Source organism: Festucalex cinctus, chromosome 9, assembly GCF_051991245.1.
Source record: "Festucalex cinctus isolate MCC-2025b chromosome 9, RoL_Fcin_1.0, whole genome shotgun sequence".
NCBI lineage: Eukaryota > Metazoa > Chordata > Actinopteri > Syngnathiformes > Syngnathidae > Festucalex > Festucalex cinctus.
The window spans coordinates 7437603-7458890 of NC_135419.1; the positions used below are offsets into that span (position 1 = coordinate 7437603).

Sequence of the window (21288 nt, forward strand, 5' to 3'; positions counted from 1 at the left end):
CTTGTGCAGCACCATTTCTACTTTTTTACTCCCGTCAGCCTCATTCTCCAATTTTAATGCAAAATTACCAGCGGGAGTGAGTATATATTGTTGCAAGCCATTCGTCCCTATGTCTAAATCGATCGCTTTCTCTAATATGAATTTGGATCCCGTGACGGCCGACTCGCTAATTTCAAAGCGTTTTTCAGCATTGGTGAAACTGGGCGTGTTGTCGTTTATGTCGGTAATCTCCACCGTGACGCGAAACAGTTCCATTGGATTTTCCAGAATAATCTGGAAGTGCAAAGCGCACGGCGAGGTCTCTCCACACAAAGCCTCCCTGTCTATCCGCTCTTGGATAACGAGGACTCCTCTTTCTTTATTCATGCCGATGTACTGCACACTGCGGCCGGTGTACACCCGAGCCTTGCCGGATTTCAGTCTCTTGAGATCTAAACCTAAATCATGCACTATGTTTCCAACTACAGAGCCTTTGGACATTTCTTCAGGGATGGAATAGCTGACCTGGGCAAGCAAGGAGCGAAGGCACACAGCCGAGAGGAACAACAGTACTTGCCGTCTCATTGTTCTGTCCACGGTGCTTGTTTTTCTTCAGAAATTAAAATCCAACAATCTCGTCCCCATTAGCAAATGCCCGTCGACAAAAAAAAAGCAGCAATCCACAGCATATTCAGTAAAATCCAGTCAAATCACGAATCATCACTGTTCACGTCAGGAGGAACGACAGTATAACGCAGCAGCGCAGAAGGCTGGACAAAGAATATAGAGGGGAGGAAAAAAAACAAAAAAAACCCAGCAGCCGTTCAATCTCAAAACGCATGCCAACAGCGCCTCTTTGAGACGAAAATGACAAACTACAACAAGAAGTTAAAAAAAATAAAAATAAAATAAAAAATCACAGGACACCAAACCAACATCCACAAATGAAAGAACCAAAGCTAAAATATGATAACTACATCAGAACTAAAGCTAGAATATAAATATAATAATAAATGAATATTATGTAGCGTACATATGCTTAAATTGAGTGTTTTGGTAAATGACGTGCTGATCAAAGAATTGCTTAATTGCAACAAATAGGGCCCTGAACCGCAGGTCACTATAACAACACGGTCGCTGTCCATGGTGCTGAAATGGACTGTTTGGAGTATGTTAGCTGTCCCGCAGGACGAACCAGAGAACAAATTCACTGTTTTCTTACAGGAAAAGGACAAGCTGTCTCGTGGATGTATTTTGCAGATTAGGCTATATAAAATATATTGTTTCTTAAAGTGAGGCCTTTTTTTTAATGATACTACATACATTGCACAATTATGCTCATATTTATCTTTAAAAATTACCATCATTAACATATGACGAGCATCAAATAGTAAAGAATATGTATCTGTCACCAGGCAGCAGTAATGCTACATACAAGTATAGAGGATAACACTATATGGAATACATTATGGTCAAGTATTAGTATGTGCAATATAAATAAAGATGACTTGACTTCACTTGCACTTTAACTATTACTTTAAAGAGAAAGTTTTTTGTTGTTGTTTTTTTTTTGTTGCAAAACTAAAAAAAAATAAAAAATTAAGACACCAACCTCAAGAGGAGAGTCGGGTTCATCCAGGATATTCTTTTCCCTATGAAGTTTCTGCATGGTCCCTGTAGAACTGGAGTCCATTATGAGCACATTGTGACTAGCAGCTCTGTCCAGTTTACAGTCACTTTTTCTGGAGTCAGTGGTCCTGCACACCTCGTAATTGTACACATGTGGGAGGGTCCCAGTCCCCAAAGTATCCGAGTACCGCGGCGGGTAATATGGAATGACAGGCAGGTTGGAGTGGCACAGGACGCGAGACTGTCTCCACCTGTACACTTTGACTGATATGATAAGCAGCAAGCAGGTGATGAAGAGGAAGGAGACCACAGCCAGCGCCAAGACTAAGTAAAAAGTCAGCTTGTCATTGTACTCCTTGTCGTGCATGCTAAAGTCAGTGAACTCTGACAGCACTTGAGGGAAGCTGTCCGCCACCGCCACGTTAACAATGACTGTAGCTGAACGAGAGGGCTGCCCGTTGTCCTCCACTACAACAGTCAGTCTTTGTTTGACAGCATCTTTATCAGTCACTTGGCGGACAGTTCTTATTTCTCCATTGTGGAGGCCCACTTCAAACAGCGCCCTGTCTGTGGCTTTGTGCACTTTATAGGAGAGCCAGGCGTTCTGCCCACAGTCCACATCCACGGCCACCACTTTAGTCACCAGATAGCCCACGTCTGCCGAACGAGGCACCATTTCGGCCAGCACCGAGCCGCCCGTCTGGACCGGGTACAGGACCTGAGGGGCGTTGTCGTTCTGGTCCTGGATCACCATGCGGATGCTCACGTTGCTGCTGAGGGGAGGGGAGCCTCCATCTTGTGCTCTGACACGGAAGTGGAACTCTTTCAGTTGCTCGTAGTCAAACGAACGAACTGCATGGATGACTCCACTTTCAGCACTAACAGACACATATGAGGAGACTGGCACTCCGTTAACAGAGGAGTCCTCCAGGATATAAGCAAGACGAGCGTTTTGGTTCCAGTCAGCATCACTGGCTTTTACAGTGAATACAGAGAGTCCTGGTGTGTTGTTTTCAACAATGTAGGCCTCATATGAGCTCCTCTCAAAGACAGGCGCGTTGTCATTCACATCTGAGATGAGTAAGGTGAGAGTGACGCTGCTTGAGAGGGATGGCATGCCCTCATCAGAACACGTCACTGTGATATTATATTCACATGACCTCTCCCGGTCCAAATCACCATCTGTCACTAAGCTAAAAAACTTTTTAGATGTACTTCTCATCAGAAATGGCATGTTTTCTTCAATAAAACATGCAACTTGACCATTTTCTGCAAAGTCTGGATCTTGCACATTAAATATAGTGACCACAGTTCCTGGTGTGGAATTCTCAGATATTGAGCTGGTTTTGGACATAATATTTATAGATGGGGGGTTATCATTTGTGTCAGTCACTTCCACAATAATCCTACATGAATCTGTCAGCCCTCCATCATCACTAGCTTGTACAAATATTTCATAGTGATGCATCTTTTCATAATCTAAGCTTCCAATTAAAGACACAGCGCCAGTCTCTTCATCAATTTTAAAAATAACAGGGACGTCATCCACTGTGTTAGTTATCGAATAAGACACTTTCCCGTTTGAGCCTTCATCTGCATCCACAGCACTCACGGTGCTTATGAACGTGCCTTTTGGAGCAGTCTCTGTCACAGCGGCTCTATAGACCTCCTGCGTAAATACAGGCGCGTTATCATTTACATCAAGCACCGCAATTTCTACACGCATTGTTCCTGTCAGCTGTGGATCCCCGCCATCAGCCGCAGTTAGAACTAAAGAGAGATGTTCTTGAGCCTCTCTATCAAGATTTTTCTGCAGGACCATCTCCACGCTTTTGCTCCCATCCTGTTGATTTTTTAATTTGAGATGAAAATGATCTGTGGGTTTTAACGAGTAGCCCTGCAATCCATTCAAACCGACGTCGAAATCCACAGCCCTTTCCAGCACGAATTTTGCACCAATCAAAGCTGTCTCGCTTATCTTAAACGTCATCTCATCCTTTTTAAAAGTGGGCGCATTATCATTAATATCATCAATTTCGACAGTCACCGTGTAGAATTCAATTGGATCTTCCAGCGTGATCTGCAGATGTAACGCGCACGGCGTCGTTTGTCCGCACAACGCCTCCCTGTCGATTCTTTCTTTCACCACGAGCAGCCCTCTGTCTGTGTGCAGCTCCATGTAATCTGCATTGCCCTCCGTGTAAATGCGAGCTTTCCCAGATTTCAGCCGTTTCACATGCACGCCTAAATCTTGCGCTATGTTTCCAACCAAAGAGCCTTTGCTCATTTCCTCGGGAATGGAATAAGTCACCTGCCCGAGCGCCGAGCCCACAAAAGACGCCCAAACGAACAATAAGCCTACTTGCCGCGTCATTGTTCCACTCGATGTCCGATGGTCCAAATTACAGACAAAACACGTTTAGAATCCACTGATCCAAAAAGAGAATCAAAAAAGAAATATCCGTGTTGGGTGAGAGGAATAAAAAAATAAAAATAAAAGTACACCGACTGGACGAGCGGATGTGTTCGCGTTCCCTCTCGTCAGTTGGTGTGATGTCGATGTGCATCATCGTGTGCTGGTATAGAGACATGATCGGGGGAATTTCTGGTCAACAGCGTCCCTCAGAGTCCAAACACTTTTACTGCAGGATATCATATTTAGGCTGAGGCCTACTGCACAACAATAGGTGCATTTAATTAAAGTCGTCCCCAAATTTATAATTATATATTAGTTGGAAAATTGTACTCAACTCATTTATTTGTTTGATTATGCATTTGAATAGGTTATAATAGGATTGTTACTTGAAAAAAAAATATTGTATTTATTTATTTTGTTTGACTGTGCATTTGAATATAATACTAATTATTACTTAACTATTTAAATTGTTAGGGCTCTAAAAGGGACATATAAAAAAATAGCTAAATGCCAATCAATCATTCAGTTGTTAACATTTTACTCTGCATTTGGAAAACAAATATATCTATCCATTAAAAAAAAAAAAAAAAAAACTTTGCAAGGAAAATGAGGAGAAAGGTGGAGACGGGTGATGGACAATTAAAATAGCTGCAACATATAACATAAGTCACATGTGACAGTCGGCGTGAATAATATTTGAATAACATAGATATATCTATTACAAATAACTATTTGCCCTCAATACAGTCTCACTGTACTGAATAAAAGGTAAATATTTTGAATATTTCACTTCCTGAAAGACGAGGACAGGTCAGTCAAGTCAAATGCTGCACAATGAAAAATGACAACAAACTGCTTGGTAGTAGGCTACTATTACAGAGACTATGACATCAATAAACATCAACCACCAATCTTTGGAAATAAGACATAATAGCCACAATTAAGCCACACACATCAACAACAATATGTCAAGTCACTTTCATATTATTTGCCTTTTTTTTTTTATCAGCCTCCTGTTGACCAGTGTTTATAGGACCCACCCATACTAAAACACTGTAAGTCCGCCATCTGATTTGTCCAATGTTTTTATAATGTCTATATCAAACGTTCATATGACTTAGGACTGAAAAGTGTCAGGAGCAAGCAAGAGGCACAACCATATGCAGAAGCTATATGTAGGCTAAATGATGCACAACTTTGAAGAGAGACGCAAACAAAAAAAAAGTTAAAATACAGTAAATTTTGACATGTATAGATGGGATTGTTAAAGTTGTAACTGTATTGATTTTTTTTTTTTGAGGAATTATCTATTTTTAGAGGAATTATTTTCAATCACGGTTGAATTTGTATAACTTAGTATAATAATTTCTAGTCACATCCAACTGAATGAAACACTATTATAACATTTATAAAAACATTTGTCTCTGACCATGGTCCTGAATCACATCACATTAACGGCGTGCATTAACCACATTTTGCAAAAGGAATTCTAACCTCAAGAGGAGAGTCAGGTTCATCCAGGATGTTCTTTTCACTGTGTCTCATCTGTAAGGTCCTTGTAGAACTGGGGTCCATGACCAGCACATTCTGACTAGCAGCTCTGTCCAATTTACAGTCACTTTTTCTGGAGTCGGTGGTCCTGCACACCTCGTAATTGTACACATGCGGGAGGGTCCCAGTCCCCAAAGTATCCGAGTACCGCTGCGGGTAATACGGAATGACAGGCAGGTTGGAGTGGTACAGGACGCGAGACTGTCTCCACCTGTACACTTTGACTGATATGATAAGCAGCAAGCAGGTGATGAAGAGGAAGGAGATCACAGCCAGCGCCAAGACTAAGTAAAAAGTCAGCTTGTCATTGTACTCCTTGTCGTGCATGCTAAAGTCAGTGAACTCTGACAGCACTTGAGGGAAGCTGTCCGCCACCGCCACGTTAACAATGACTGTAGCTGAACGAGAGGGCTGCCCGTTGTCCTCCACTACAACAGTCAGTCTTTGTTTGACAGCATCTTTATCAGTCACTTGGCGGACAGTTCTTATTTCTCCATTGTGGAGGCCCACTTCAAACAGCGCCCTGTCTGTGGCTTTGTGCACTTTATAGGAGAGCCAGGCGTTCTGCCCACAGTCCACATCCACGGCCACCACTTTAGTCACCAGATAGCCCACGTCTGCCGAACGAGGCACCATTTCGGCCAGCACCGAGCCGCCCGTCTGGACCGGGTACAGGACCTGAGGGGCGTTGTCGTTCTGGTCCTGGATCACCATGCGGACGCTCACGTTGCTGCTGAGGGGAGGGGAGCCTCCATCTTGTGCCCTGACCACCAAGTCCACTTGTTTAATTTGCTCATAATCAAATGATCGAACTGCACTGAGAACACCAGTTTCAGAATTTAAAGACACAAAAGTGGAAACTGGACTGCCACTTATCTGAGTGTCCTCTAACAAATAAGATATTCTGGCATTTTGATTCCAGTCAGCATCTCGAGCAGTGACAGCAAATATGGAAACGCCAGGAGAATTATTCTCTGCGACATAAGCGGAATAAATGTTTTTATCAAATACTGGTGCATTGTCATTCACGTCTGAGATTTTAAGATGCAACTTTGTTGAACTAGAAAGAGGAGGTGTTCCGAGATCAATAGCTGTAATTGTAATGTTATATTCTGAGACAGATTCTCTATCAAAATATTGATCTGAAATTAAATTGTAATAATTTGTGAGAGATGGCTCAATTTTAAAAGGAAGCTTGCCATCAATGGAGCATTTAAATTGTCCATTTCTATCCGAATCTGCATCTTTTATGTTCAGAATTGCAATTGTTGTACCAGGTGGTGAATCCTCTGACAGAGGAGTTGAAAATGACATTATATTAATGACTGGTACATTGTCATTAACGTCAATAACATCAAATATAACTTTGCTGGTCCCAGTCAGTCCACCTTGATCTTTTGCTTCCACTCTCACTTCATACTTTTTGTTCTTTTCATAGTCTATTTCACCAGACACATAAATTGTGCCAGTTTTTTCGTCAATGCTAAATTTATCTGCAGCACTTCCTTTCATTTTAGACAAACTGTAAGTGATGAGTCCATTTGAGCCACTGTCAGCATCTGTAGCATTTACTGTAATTACACAAGTTCCTTTCATTGTATTTTCCATGACAGAGGCTTTATAGGCTGTTTGGTTAAATACTGGCCGGTTGTCATTTGCATCTAACACATTTATTTCTATATTTACTGTACCAGATCTCTGCGGTGTTCCTCCATCAACTGCAATTAATTTTAATGACAAATGGGGACGTCGTTCTCTGTCTAGAGGCTTCTCGAGCACCATTTCAACATATTTACTGCCATCTGTATTTGCATGCTGATTCAGTATAAAATTGTCGTTTGGTGACAAAATATAATTTTGCAAAGCATTTTGTCCCACATCTTGATCTTCGGCACTCTGTAGTGGAAATTGCACTCCAACTGCAGTCCCTTCACTTATTTCAAATTTAAGATGTTTATCTTTATTTTGAAATGTGGGAGCATGATCGTTTATATCCAAAACGTCAACAATTATTCTGTGCAATTCAATCGGATTCTCTAAAATAATCTCGAAGCTGAAGCTGCATGGTGTCACATCTCCGCAAAGCTCCTCTCGGTCTATTCTATCCTTGACGACCAAGAGCCCTTTGTCTGTTTTCAGCTCCGCGTACTGGATGTTTTCTCCCGTCACGATGCGGGCCCGCCCTGCACTCATCCTTTTTATATTCAAACCAAGATCTTGTGCAACGTTACCGATCACGGAGCCTTTCTTCATCTCCTCGGGAATCGAGTAACGAATCTGACCAGCCACCGCCGCAACCAAATAAAAAAAGAACAAAAGCGGTCCCATTTGCTGTCGCGGTCCACAAAACAATCGCCTCCTCCAGCTCGCGTCGACGAAATATCTTCGAGGCGCCATATTTGCCACAATAAATAAATATATGTAATCCAGCCAATACAATCACAGCTCCTCCTTTGAAATATCCATTCTGGGAGATAAAAACAAAAACAAAAAACTCGACTCAAACCAAAAAGCAAACGCATATAGGACGTCTTCTCTCTCTCCGTCCTCGACCTCAAATGAACAGCGAGTTGTTTCATGCGCAGGATATGACTGACTGGAAGCAAAACATTACGTTGACCAATAGCGTCCCTTAGAGTAGGAATGGTGAATATCATGCGTTCAAACCATACACACTGAAAATAAAAGGAATCTTTTCTTCAAAAATATAGAATCACATTTATAAACTTCTCAATAATTTGGAAAAGAATGCAAGCTCAAGGTCTCACACGCACCATTGGAGATGAAAATAATATTAAAACATTTTTGTCTTGTGAATCACATCAATAATTCTCAGCTCATTAATTCATGCACTTCAATGGATTTAATAACTAATGCAAAAATTAATTGTGAAAACACAGCATTTTCAACAGTATTTGACTTAGACTTTTTCAGAATACATGCACCTGCAGAGACGTAGTGCATAAATTATTATTATTATTATTATTATTATTATTATTATGTCTTTCATACACCAACACTATTTGACTAATTGCTCCGTTGTCCCAAAAACTTACAAGTGATTTGTAAACATAAATAAACAAAGATTTAACAATTTTAATTAAAATTAAGTCTCCTTTTAAATAAAAGCCTCTTTCGGAAACCAACTATTTCACTACATGGAAATGCTCCCATTGTCCAAAAACTTATAACTGATTTGAAAACATGAATAAATAAAGATTTAAAATTTTAAATTACATTTAAGTCTGCGTTTCAAGTCTTGACTCTAAGCCGATTTTACCCAAACAGTACAATATGATTCAATCCAGTGTGAGTATAATAATAATAATAATAATAATACTGCGATTGGCTGGCAACCAGTCCAGGGTGTCCCCCGCCTACTGCCCAGAGCCAGCTGAGATAGGCGCCAGCACCCCCCGCGACCCTTGTGAGGAATAAGCGGTCAAGAAAATGGATGGATGGATAATAATAATAATAATAATAATAATAATAATAATAATAATAATAATACTAATAATAATAGGCTTAATGTTTTTTTAATGTTTTTTTTTGTCCAAAAGTGGCTAGACTAAGCCAAAGGGATCAATTTGAAGACCTGACATATAGGTAATCAGACAAAAATACCAGCAAGTTTCACTTACAATTACCACACTTGCAGTAAAAAAAAAAAAAAAAAAAAAAATTAGAAATGTTGTATTAAGTGTATAGGGAAAATACGAACTATCATGAGCAAAATGACAAAGTAAATGAGCTACAAATATTTTGACAAATTGTTAGAATTACGTTAACACATCAACATTTCAGCACCATGAACAGCAGCAAAACATAACCCACAAGTCAACGAATAGTGAGGGAATGCTAAAATGTTTAACTCACCAAAGTTGACATCTGTGAACACATTCCTGATATCTGCTTGTTGTCATGCGTATCAGCATCAGCTCCATCCACACTCACTAAACTTTGACTCATGGCTTGCATATTCTTCATGTCACTTTTTCTGGAGTCAGTGGTCCTGCACACCTCGTAATTGTACACGTGCGGGAGGGTCCCAGTCCCCAAAGTATCCGAGTATCGCGGCGGGTAATACGGAATGACAGGCAGGTTGGAGTGGCACAGGACGCGAGACTGTCTCCACCTGTACACTTTGACTGATATGATAAGCAGCAAGCAGGTGATGAAGAGGAAGGAGACCACAGCCAGCGCCAAGACTAAGTAAAAAGTCAGCTTGTCATTGTACTCCTTGTCGTGCATGCTAAAGTCAGTGAACTCTGACAGCACTTGAGGGAAGCTGTCCGCCACCGCCACGTTAACAATGACTGTAGCTGAACGAGAGGGCTGCCCGTTGTCCTCCACTACAACAGTCAGTCTTTGTTTGACAGCATCTTTATCAGTCACTTGGCGGACAGTTCTTATTTCTCCATTGTGGAGGCCCACTTCAAACAGCGCCCTGTCTGTGGCTTTGTGCACTTTATAGGAGAGCCAGGCGTTCTGCCCACAGTCCACATCCACGGCCACCACTTTAGTCACCAGATAGCCCACGTCTGCCGAACGAGGCACCATTTCGGCCAGCACCGAGCCGCCCGTCTGGACCGGGTACAGGACCTGAGGGGCGTTGTCGTTCTGGTCCTGGATCACCATGCGGACGCTCACGTTGCTGCTGAGCGGAGGGGAGCCTCCATCTTGTGCTCTGACACGGAAGTGGAACTCTTTAAGTTGCTCATAGTCAAATGAACGAACTGCATGGATGACTCCACTTTCAGCACTAACAGACACATATGAGGAGACTGGCACTCCGTTAACTGAGGAGTCCTCCAGGATGTAAGAAAGACGAGCGTTTTGGTTCCAGTCAGCATCACTGGCTTTTACAGTGAATACAGAGAGACCTGGTGTGTTGTTTTCAACAATGTAGGCCTCATATGAGCTCCTCTCAAAGACAGGCGCGTTGTCATTCACATCTGAGATGTGTAAGGTGAGAGTGACGCTGCTTGAGAGGGATGGCACACCCTCATCAGAACACGTGACTGTGATATTATATTCAGAAGACCTCTCCCTGTCTAAGTCATTATCTGTCACTAAACTAAAGAAATTGTTTTTTGAGATTTTCAGAACAAACGGAATGTTTTCATTTATAAAACAATTTACGTTTCCATTTTCTTCTGAATCCAGATCTTCGGTATTGATCATAGTAACAACAGTATTGACTTCAGCATCCTCAGATATGACGTTTGATTTGGACATAATTTTAATTACGGGCTTGTTGTCATTTACGTCCTGTACATCAATAATTAATTTTGAAGAATCCGTGAGTCCTCCATTGTCACTTGCAAGTAAATGAATTTCAAAATGTGTTGACTTCTCATAATCAATATTTCCAATTAATGAAACCTGGCCGTTTTCTTTATTTATTTCCAAAATATTTCTAACGTTGTCAAGGGTGTTTGTTATTGAATATGATATTCTTGAGTTCAAATCTCCATCTGCATCAGAAGCAGAAACAGTCGCCACAATTGTCCCTACAGGTGAATTCTCAGTAACAATAGCTTTATATGTGGGCTGTGTAAAAACGGGGGCATTATCATTAGCGTCTAACACTGTAATAAGAATCAACATCGTTCCTGACATGCGCGGCTCTCCTCCATCTACAGCAGTTAACACGAGAGACATCTGCTCCTCTTTCTCTCTGTCTAAAGGCTTCTGTAAAACCATTTCCACGTTTTTAATTACATCAGCTGTATTTTTTAACTTGAGAGAGAAATGATCTGCTGGTTTTAATTCATAATTTTGAAGGTCGTTAATTCCAACATCAAGATCCACAGCTCTTTCCAGAACGAACTTGGCTCCGACTGCCGTGGACTCACTTATTTTAAATGTCATTTCGTTCTTTTCAAAAGCAGGTGCGTTGTCATTTATGTCCGTAATCTGCACAGTGACGCTGTAAAATTCCATCGGGTTTTCCAAAATAATTTCTAAATGCAGCGCACAAAGGGCGGTGTGTGCGCAAAGAGCCTCTCTGTCGATCCTCTCTTTCACGAGGAGGACTCCTTTCTCTCGGCTCAGCTCGATGTATTCTTCATTATTTCTGGAATAGATTTGGGCTTTTCCAGAAATCAAACGTTGTATTTCTAAACCTAAATCTTGCGCTATATTGCCCACTAAAGCTCCTCTGGTCATTTCCTCTGGAACAGAATAGCTGGCCTGGCCGTACACGGCGTTGAGGGCGAAGAGAAACACAAACAGCAGTACTTGCCCATTCATTGTTCTTCCAAATCTCCCCAGTGGAGCTCCTCTCATCTTATATTCCAATAAAAAATATCCTCCTCAAAGTGTAAGGTCGAATATAATCCACTCTTAATCGAAGTAAATCGCTTCCAGGTCAAAATGTATATATTTTTTATTAGACAAACACGTCAAATGATCCGCTCTCCTCCCGTCGCGTTCTCTCTGTGTTGTGTCGACGTTACACGGAGGCGCAACTCCAATCCTGCTCACAGTCATCAACTTTTTGGTCTACAGCGTCCCTAAGAGTCCATATTGCAACACTGCAGGATGGAAAAGGACTTCACTCCACCACATGACAAACCTAATAAATAATCTATATATGTCAAGGATATCATGGTTTCTAAATGCGAACACATTGTGGCAAGTCTCAGCACTTGCACACATATTGCAAAATGGAGCGGTACTGAACTTTTTTACTACTACATGACACACAAGATAAAAATCTATTGTGAATGCACAGAGAACCAGCTGCCACAATGACTGCACACAAACCTGACTGATATATTACAGTCACTCTATCTCACATTTGAAATAAATAAAAAAAATATAGTTATATATGCAATTAACACAGCTATTCCTCTTAGTCTCCATGCACCTATACAACAACAATAGGCCTATCTTATATTTGCTCCACACAGCAAACACGTCTCGCAGCTCTAAACATCCTATTGACACGTTTGAGAAAAAAAAAATGCAAAAAAATTAAAAACTATACATTTTCCATTCATGGAGCATAATTGCTTTTTAATTAAAAAAAAAATGTGTCATGATACAGACAGTGAATGCACATTAATTGAACGTGTTACTTTGAATCAGTTTCAAAAAAAAAAAAAAAAAACATGTTCAATGTATTGTCACTGTGAGGGATTGAAGGGCAGTCCCTTTAACAACATTCAAATAGCTTGGATGAAAGTTTGTCGAAGGTAAACGGCTATATAGTGCATGTTGGGCACAGCAATCAAATTTTATGAATATTTACATAATTGACATCAAAATAAGGAAACATTGACAAATTTTAATTCGTTTTCAAACTACAGTAATTGGGATTATATTCTGAAAGTATTGTACATGTAAACCTGACAAAATTCGCAGGTCACAATTTGACAAAATTACACTCACATTTAGGTGTCTTTATTAAGAAGCATGCTTTTGGATTGTGGAAGGAAATCAATTGAGCACAGAGAGTGCACGTAAACAATCCCTGACTCAAACATGAAGCTACTAAGGCAGATGTGCTAACACATACAAAAATGTTGTTGAAAAATAATATGTTTCAGTTAAGGTCAAATGTAGGTTTTAAGTGTTCAAACCATTGCAATGCACATATTTCCTCAATCTTTTCATTAAAAAATATTTATTAGTTTATTATTTGGCAGCAGTAAAGGGATGTCGTTCTCGCCATCCAGATTTTTTGCTTATCCAGGGTCACATGCATATTGTACACAATGATTATTAATTTGTGATGAGCCCAAACTTCTCATTGTAATCACTTCATTGGTAATCGAAAAGTTGTGACTGATTATATGTGGATGTATAAAACATATTGATGAGGGTATGGATGACACAAATGGTGCTAAAAAGGCATCACTGTAGGCCTATTTGTTTATATAACTATTGCTAACATGTTGTTCATCATAAATTGTACATTAGACTGTTTGAGAATAAATTTAACCGTACATCAAATCTTCAGAGTCCATGCAATATAGTTGTTAAAATTGGAGGACGTGTATAGAATTTGAGTTCAAGTATTCAATAGAGCGCAAATGAATTCAACCTAATGGAAAGCTCTCCATGGTGCTGAAGCTCAACTTCACCTTTATGAATCGCCTTTTAAATTTTGCACTAGCCCAAGCTAATATTTTTGAGAAACTACATTACTGATAACGTGGTTAACAACAAAACAAGAAAAAAACGATTCACATGGAAACAATGATAGCAGACCTTATTGATAACAAAGATATCATTGACCAAAACGAGCAGAGCACGTGAAAATGTTGTCAACTAACCTCTAGAGGAGAGTCAGGCTCATCCAGGATGTTCTTTTCGCTGTGTAATTTCTGCATGGTCGCTGTAAAACTGGAGTCCATTGTCATCACGTTGTGGCTTGCAGTGCTATCCAATTTACAGTCACTTTTTCTGGAGTCAGTGGTCCTGCACACCTCGTAATTGTACACATGTGGAAGAGTCCCCGTTCCCAAAGTATCCGAGTACCGCGGCGGGTAATACGGAATGACAGGCAGGTTGGAGTGGCACAGGACACGAGACTGTCTCCACCTGTACACTTTGACTGATATGATAAGCAGCAAGCAGGTGATGAAGAGGAAGGAGACCACAGCCAGCGCCAAGACTAAGTAAAAAGTCAGCTTGTCATTGTACTCCTTGTCGTGCATGCTAAAGTCAGTGAACTCTGACAGCACTTGAGGGAAGCTGTCCGCCACCGCCACGTTAACAATGACTGTAGCTGAACGAGAGGGCTGCCCGTTGTCCTCCACTACAACAGTCAGTCTTTGTTTGACAGCATCTTTATCAGTCACTTGGCGGACAGTTCTTATTTCTCCATTGTGGAGGCCCACTTCAAACAGCGCCCTGTCTGTGGCTTTGTGCACTTTATAGGAGAGCCAGGCGTTCTGCCCACAGTCCACATCCACGGCCACCACTTTAGTCACCAGATAGCCCACGTCTGCCGAACGAGGCACCATTTCGGCCAGCACCGAGCCGCCCGTCTGGACCGGGTACAGGACCTGAGGGGCGTTGTCGTTCTGGTCCTGGATCACCATGCGGACGCTCACGTTGCTGCTGAGGGGAGGGGAGCCTCCATCTTGTGCTCTGACACGGAAGTGGAACTCTTTCAGTTGCTCGTAGTCAAATGAACGAACTGCATGGATGACTCCACTTTCAGCACTAACAGACACATATGAGGAAACTGGCACTCCGTTAACTGATGAGTCCTCCAGGATGTAAGAAAGACGAGCATTTTGGTTCCAGTCATCATCACTGGCTTTTACAGTGAATACAGAGAGACCTGGTGTGTTGTTTTCAACAATGTAGGCCTCATATGAGCTCCTCTCAAAGACAGGTGCGTTGTCATTTACATCTGAGATGTGTAAGGTGAGAGTGACGCTGCTGGAGAGGGAGGGCACACCCTCGTCAGAACACGTCACTGTGATATTATACTCATTTGACTTCTCTCGATCTAATTCACTATCTGTGATTAAACTGTAAAAGTTATTTTCAGAGGTTTTGAGTGCAAATGGAATATTTTCATTGATATAACATTTGACCATTCCATTGTCTCCCGAATCCAAATCTTCTATATTGATAACAGTAACAACAGTATTTAATTCTGCATCCTCTAATATTACATTCGATTTTGACATAATGGTTATTTCTGGTTTGTTATCATTAATGTCTTGTACATCGATAATCAATTTAGAAGAATCAGTAAGTCCTCCAACATCACTTGCAAGTAGTTTTATTTGAAAATATTTTGAATGTTCATAATTAATATTTCCAATTAATGAAACCTGGCCGGTTTCCTTATTTATATCAAATATATTTCTAACATTATCGTGGGTGTTTGTTATTGAGTATACTAATTTGGAGTTCAAAGCTCCATCTGCATCAGTTGCAGCAACAGTTGCGACAATTGTTCCTAAAGGTGAATTCTCAGTAACAATAGCTTTGTATGTTTGCTGTGTAAAAACGGGGGCATTATCATTAGCGTCTAACACTGTAATAAGGATCAACATCGTTCCTGACATCCGCGGCTCTCCTCCATCTACTGCAGTTAACACGAGAGACATCTGCTCCTCTTTCTCTCTGTCTAAAGGCTTCTGTAAAGTCATCTCCACGTTCTTATTTCCATCCGCATTATTTTGCAATTTAAGAGCAAAATGATCGGCTGGTTTTAATTCATAATTTTGAAGGTCATTAATTCCAACATCAAGATCTATAGCCCCATCTAGAACGAATTTTGCTCCGATGGTTGCTGACTCACTTATTTTAAATTTCATCTCTTTTTTTTCAAAGCTTGGCGCATTATCATTTATGTCTGTAATCTGCACAGTAACGCTGTAAAATTCGATTGGACTTTCCAAAATTATGCGGAAATGCAGCGCACAAAGGGCGGTGTGTGCGCAAAGAGCCTCTCTGTCGATCCTCTCTTTCACGAGGAGGACTCCTTTCTCTCGGCTCAGCTCGATGTATTCTTCATTATTTCTGGAATAGATTTTGGCTTTTCCAGAAATCAAACGTTGTATTTCTAAACCTAAATCTTGCGCTATATTGCCCACTAAAGCTCCTCTGGTCATTTCCTCTGGAATAGAATAGCTGGCCTGGCCGTAAACGGCGTCGAGAGCGAAGAGAAACACAAACAGCAGTACTTGCCCATTCATTGTTCCTCCAAATCTCCCCAGCGGAGCTCCTCCCATTGTATATTCCAATAAAAATATCCTCCTCAAAGTGTAATGTCGAATATAATCCACTGTTAATCGAAGTAAACCACTTCCGGGTCCAAATTATGTTTTTTTTTAACTAGACAAACACGTCAAATGATCCGCTCTCCTCCCGTCGCGTTCTCTCTGTGTTGTGTCGACGTTACACGGAGGCGCAGCTCCAATCCTGCTCACAGTCATCAACTTTTTGGTCTACAGCGTCCCTAAGAGTCCATATTGCAACACTGCAGGATGGAAGAAACTAACCACTTCCTCAGCATGTGACAAAAATGAGAGAGAGAACAAATTCTATTCACAATACTGCCTCAACGATTGCACACAAACACGACTTGATATAGCCGACACGTGTCACTCTAACTGAAGATGCAAAATATGTCATTAGCACATTTGTGCTTCTTAGTAGTGTTACTCATTCAACAATAATAATATTATTCTTTGTCCCCGACTGCAACCATGTCGTGCAGCTTTTTAAATACAGACACATTTGATCAAATATGTGAAACTAATTGTAGGTATTATTTTTCATTAACTGAACATTGATTTTTATATTGATTGATTTTTGACATTCAAACAAAAAATAAATGTATATTGATTGTACATGTTGTATCTACAAATAAAAAAATTCCAGTGTTTTGTCACTGGGATTACCTTACAGTCATTTAACTTAAAGAAAACAATGGAAAGAGTAAAATAATTCACCTTTGTAACGTCAATGATAAAAGGACATTTTAGTCAACCATTTCAGTATATGAACATCCCAGCCACCAACAAGTCTTCACAAATATTTTACAGATATAGGCAATTTATTATAGATAGACCTAAGAGATATAGAGATGTTTGAACTAAGATTTTTAACACACATCTACTTATGTTGCCAAAAAATGCTTGAGGGAAGCCTTGAAAAAGAATGTCAAATGTGAAGAACACAGTTTTAAGAATCTCTATTGCATTGTATTATATTTTCATCCATCCATCCATCCATCCATCCATCCATGTCCTGCATTTCTGATAACTTTGATAATATGCGGACGAACACAAATGTTACCAAACGTATAGGCAGCACACATGTACAGTATTGTTTTGTCTAACTATCTTATGAAGTTCAGGTATATTCAAAAAAACATCATGTGAACTTGAAAGCACTAAAGTGACATGGAATGGAAAATAATTATTAAATTTGAGTCAAAGTATTCAGGAACTAACAAAGTAATGAGGCTAAATGTCAGCTCTCCATGGTGCTGAATTTCCACATCGACTGCATGATTTCAGTGAACAGTTGAACCTATGTTTCTCATCTTTGTAACATTTGTGCATGACGGAAGTAATACAATGATAGCAGACCTTATTGATAACAAAGATATCATTGACCAAAACGAGCAGAGCACGTGGAAATGTTGTCAACTAACCTCTAGAGGAGAGTCAGGCTCATCCAGGATGTTCTTTTCGCTGTGTAATTTCTGCATGGTCGCTGTAAAACTGGAGTCCATTGCCATCACGTTGTGGCTTGCAGTGCTATCCAATTTACAGTCACCTTTTCTGGAGTCGGTGGTCCTGCACACCTCGTAATTGTACACATGAGGGAGGGTCCCAGTCCCCAAAGTATCCGAGTACCGCGGCGGGTAATACGGAATGACAGGCAGGTTGGAGTGGCACAGGACGCGAGACTGTCTCCACCTGTACACTTTGACTGATATGATAAGCAGCAAGCAGGTGATGAAGAGGAAGGAGACCACAGCCAGCGCCAAGACTAAGTAAAAAGTCAGCTTGTCATTGTACTCCTTGTCGTGCATGCTAAAGTCAGTGAACTCTGACAGCACTTGAGGGAAGCTGTCCGCCACCGCCACGTTAACAATGACTGTAGCTGAACGAGAGGGCTGCCCGTTGTCCTCCACTACAACAGTCAGTCTTTGTTTGACAGCATCTTTATCAGTCACTTGGCGGACAGTTCTTATTTCTCCATTGTGGAGGCCCACTTCAAACAGCGCCCTGTCTGTGGCTTTGTGCACTTTAAAGGAGAGCCAGGCGTTCTGCCCACAGTCCACATCCACGGCCACCACTTTAGTCACCAGATAGCCCACGTCTGCCGAACGAGGCACCATTTCGGCCAGCACCGAGCCGCCCGTCTGGACCGGGTACAGGACCTGAGGGGCGTTGTCGTTCTGGTCCTGGATCACCATGCGGACGCTCACGTTGCTGCTGAGCGGAGGGGAGCCTCCATCTTGCGCTCTGACACGGAAGTGGAACTCTTTCAGTTGCTCATAGTCAAATGAACGAACTGCATGGATGACTCCACTTTCAGCACTAACAGACACATATGAGGAGACTGGCACTCCGTTAACAGAGGAGTCCTCCAGGATGTAAGAAAGACGAGCGTTTTGGTTCCAGTCAGCGTCACTGGCTTTTACAGTGAATACAGAGAGACCTGGTGTGTTGTTTTCAACAATGTAGGCCTCATATGAGCTCCCCTCAAAGACAGGCGCGTTGTCATTCACATCTGAGATGTGTAAGGTGAGAGTGACGCTGCTGGAGAGGGAGGTCACGCCCTCATCAGAACACGTCACTGTAATATTGTACTCACGTGACCTCTCTCTGTCTAAGCCACTGTCTGTAATTAAGGTGTAATAATTATGTTTGGAGGTTTTCAAAATAAACGGGATATTTTCGTTGATAAAACAATTTACATTTCCATTTTCTCCTGAATCTAAATCTTCGACATTGATCATAGTCACAACAGTATTGATTTCAGCATCCTCTGATATCACATTTGATTTGGACATGATGTTAATTACGGGAATATTGTCATTTACATCTTGTACGTCAATAATCAATTTAGAAGAATCTGTGAGTCCCCCATCGTCACTGACAAGTAAGTTTAATTGAAAATGTCTCGATTTTTCAAAATCAACATTCCCAATTAAATATATCTCTCCATTTTCTTTATTAATTTCAAAAATATTTTTCAAATTTCCTAACATATTTTTAATTGAGTAGGATATTTTTGCGTTTGAGCCTTGGTCTGCATCAGACGCAGACACGGTTGCTACAATTGTCCCTGCAGGTGTGTTCTCAGTAACAATAGCTTTATATGTGGGCTGTGTAAAAACGGGGGCATTATCATTAACGTCTAACACTGTAATAAGAATCAACATCGTTCCTGACATGCGCGGCTCTCCTCCATCTACAGCAGTTAACACGAGAGACATCTGCTCCTCTTTCTCTCTGTCCAAAGGCTTCTGTAAAATCATTTCCACATTTTGATTCCCATCCGCGTTGTTTTGCAGCCTAATAGCAAAATGGTCAGATGGTTTTAATTCATAATTATTAATGCCGTTTCCACCAACATCAAAATCTACAGCCCTTTCTAAAACAAATTTTGCTCCGGTGGTTGCCGACTCGCTTATTTTAAATGTCATCTCGTTAATTTCAAAAGCAGGTGCGTTGTCATTTATGTCCGTAATCTGCACAGTGACGCTGTAAAATTCCATCGGGTTTTCCAAAATAATTTCTAAATGCAGCGCACAAAGGGCGGTGTGTGCGCAAAGAGCCTCTCTGTCGATCCTCTCTTTCACGAGGAGGACTCCTTTCTCTCGGCTCAGCTCGATGTATTCTTCATTATTTCTGGAATAGATTTTGGCTTTTCCAGAAATCAAACGTTGTATTTCTAAACCTAAATCTTGCGCTATATTGCCCACTAAAGCTCCTCTGGTCATTTCCTCTGGAATAGAATAGCTGGCCTGGCCGTAAACGGCGTCGAGGGCGAAGACAAACACAAACAGCAGTACTTGCCCATTCATTGTTCTTCCAAATCTCCCCAGCGGAGCTCCTCCCATTGTATATTCCAATAAAAATATCCTCCTCAAAGTGTAATGTCGAATATAATCCACTGTTAATCGAAGTAAATCGCTTCCAGGTCCAAATATGTTTTTTTTTATTTGACGAACACGTCAAATGATCCGCTCTCCTCCCGTCGCGTTCTCTCTGTGTTGTGTCGACGTTACACGGAGGCGCAGCTCCAATCCTGCTCACATAGTCATCAACTTTTTGGTCTGCAGCGTCCCTAAGAGTCCATATTGCAACACTGCAGGATGGAACGTGCATGCTGCTCTCTTTCCATAACAAAATAAATGTTATATTACTGTAATCTATAAAACATCGTGGCTGTAATCTGGAGAAACAGGGAGAGTCGGCCTATACCCCATGCTGCCACAAGATGGCACATTAAAAGGGAACTTCTTCAAGACCATAGACACATATAGTTCAACAATAATTAAGTCACTCATATCATTTTTTTTAATTTAATAAATTGCTTTCTTGTTAATACAAAGAGGTGTTCTCATATTTTATGTGAGGAGCTGTTTGGTCGAGTGAGCCTTCATGTGAGCACAGTTACTCAGCATAATAAACTAAAGTTGCTCTTGCAAAAAAATTTAATTCATTTTATTCTGGTTCCAAAAACACTCATGTGACTCTAAATCGAACTATTTAAGTTATAGAATTAAAAAGATGAATTGGCCTTTGCATTTAAAAACTGCTAAAAACTACTTGTGGTTAATAATTTCATTTTTTTTGTTCAAGTATTACATATTGTGAAAGGTGACATGCTTCCACAACAATACCTTTGTAGCCAATGTCTAGCAATAATTTTTCAATTACATATACATCATGTGCCAGTTATATATTTTGAGGCATGGGAGGAATTTGAATTAAGGTCATAGAAGAAAATTGACGTATAATGTCTGCACATTTTGTGCAGCATCCTTTTTTTTTATGTTCATCTTACCACAACTCAATTCAAAAGTCTTGTTGACAAATACTTCATATCCAGTTAATTTGAATTTGCTTTTTGCAGCACTATTCAAATTGAAAAAAAAAAAGATACTAACTTTTTTTTGTGTGTGTTGTCCGGTATCAATGAGTACACAATGTAAACTTTACAGTAAATACTCCTTTTAAATAACTTTTAAATAGAATCATCTTTAC

The 21288-nt window shown here is 40.7% G+C and overlaps 3 protein-coding genes across 40 annotated transcripts in view; all 3 read right to left on the minus strand.

The window, feature by feature from the left end:
- The window catches only part of LOC144026230 (uncharacterized), a 6049-nt gene extending 5552 nt beyond the window's left edge, over window positions 1-497 (minus strand). The window contains exon 1 of the mRNA XM_077532820.1: window positions 1-497. This exon is cut by the window's left edge and continues 1824 nt beyond it. Within this exon, the coding sequence (XP_077388946.1) occupies window positions 1-480 (480 nt within the window). The 5' untranslated portion in view covers window positions 481-497.
- The window catches only part of LOC144025487 (protocadherin gamma-A12-like), a 223696-nt gene that overhangs the window by 74861 nt on the left and 127547 nt on the right, over window positions 1-21288 (minus strand). For 2 of the 38 annotated variants that reach the window (XM_077531583.1, XM_077531556.1), the window contains exon 1: window positions 13861-16432. The exons of 30 other annotated variants lie outside the window; for them this stretch is intronic. In XM_077531583.1, the coding sequence (XP_077387709.1) occupies window positions 13861-16284 (2424 nt within the window). In that variant the 5' untranslated portion in view covers window positions 16285-16432. Of the gene's footprint in view, window positions 1-1591; window positions 4180-5518; window positions 8138-9451; window positions 12017-13860; window positions 16433-21288 lie in introns of those variants that run through there. 6 more of the 38 variants (XM_077531558.1, XM_077531561.1, XM_077531560.1 and 3 more) reach the window with 6 other exon arrangements.
- On the minus strand, window positions 17706-20295 carry LOC144026231 (protocadherin beta-8-like). Its single transcript, XM_077532821.1, has 2 exons — window positions 19771-20295; window positions 17706-18492 (listed from the first exon to the last, which is right to left on the minus strand). The coding sequence occupies exons 1-2, from the start codon at window positions 20136-20138 to the stop codon at window positions 17706-17708; spliced, it is 1155 nt and encodes a 384-aa protein (XP_077388947.1). The 5' UTR covers window positions 20139-20295.

What these genes read in the sequence shown, in the direction of transcription:
- LOC144026231 (XM_077532821.1), bottom strand. Translation starts at nt 20,138, where the DNA reads ATGGGAGGAGCTCCGCTGGGGAGATTTGGAAGAACAATGAATGGGCAA. An exon ending in GAATTTTACAGCGTCACTGT is followed by an intron (nt 18,493 to 19,770) that starts GCAGATTACGGA and finishes CAGCAACGTGAG; the next exon opens with CGTCCGCATGGTGATCCAGG.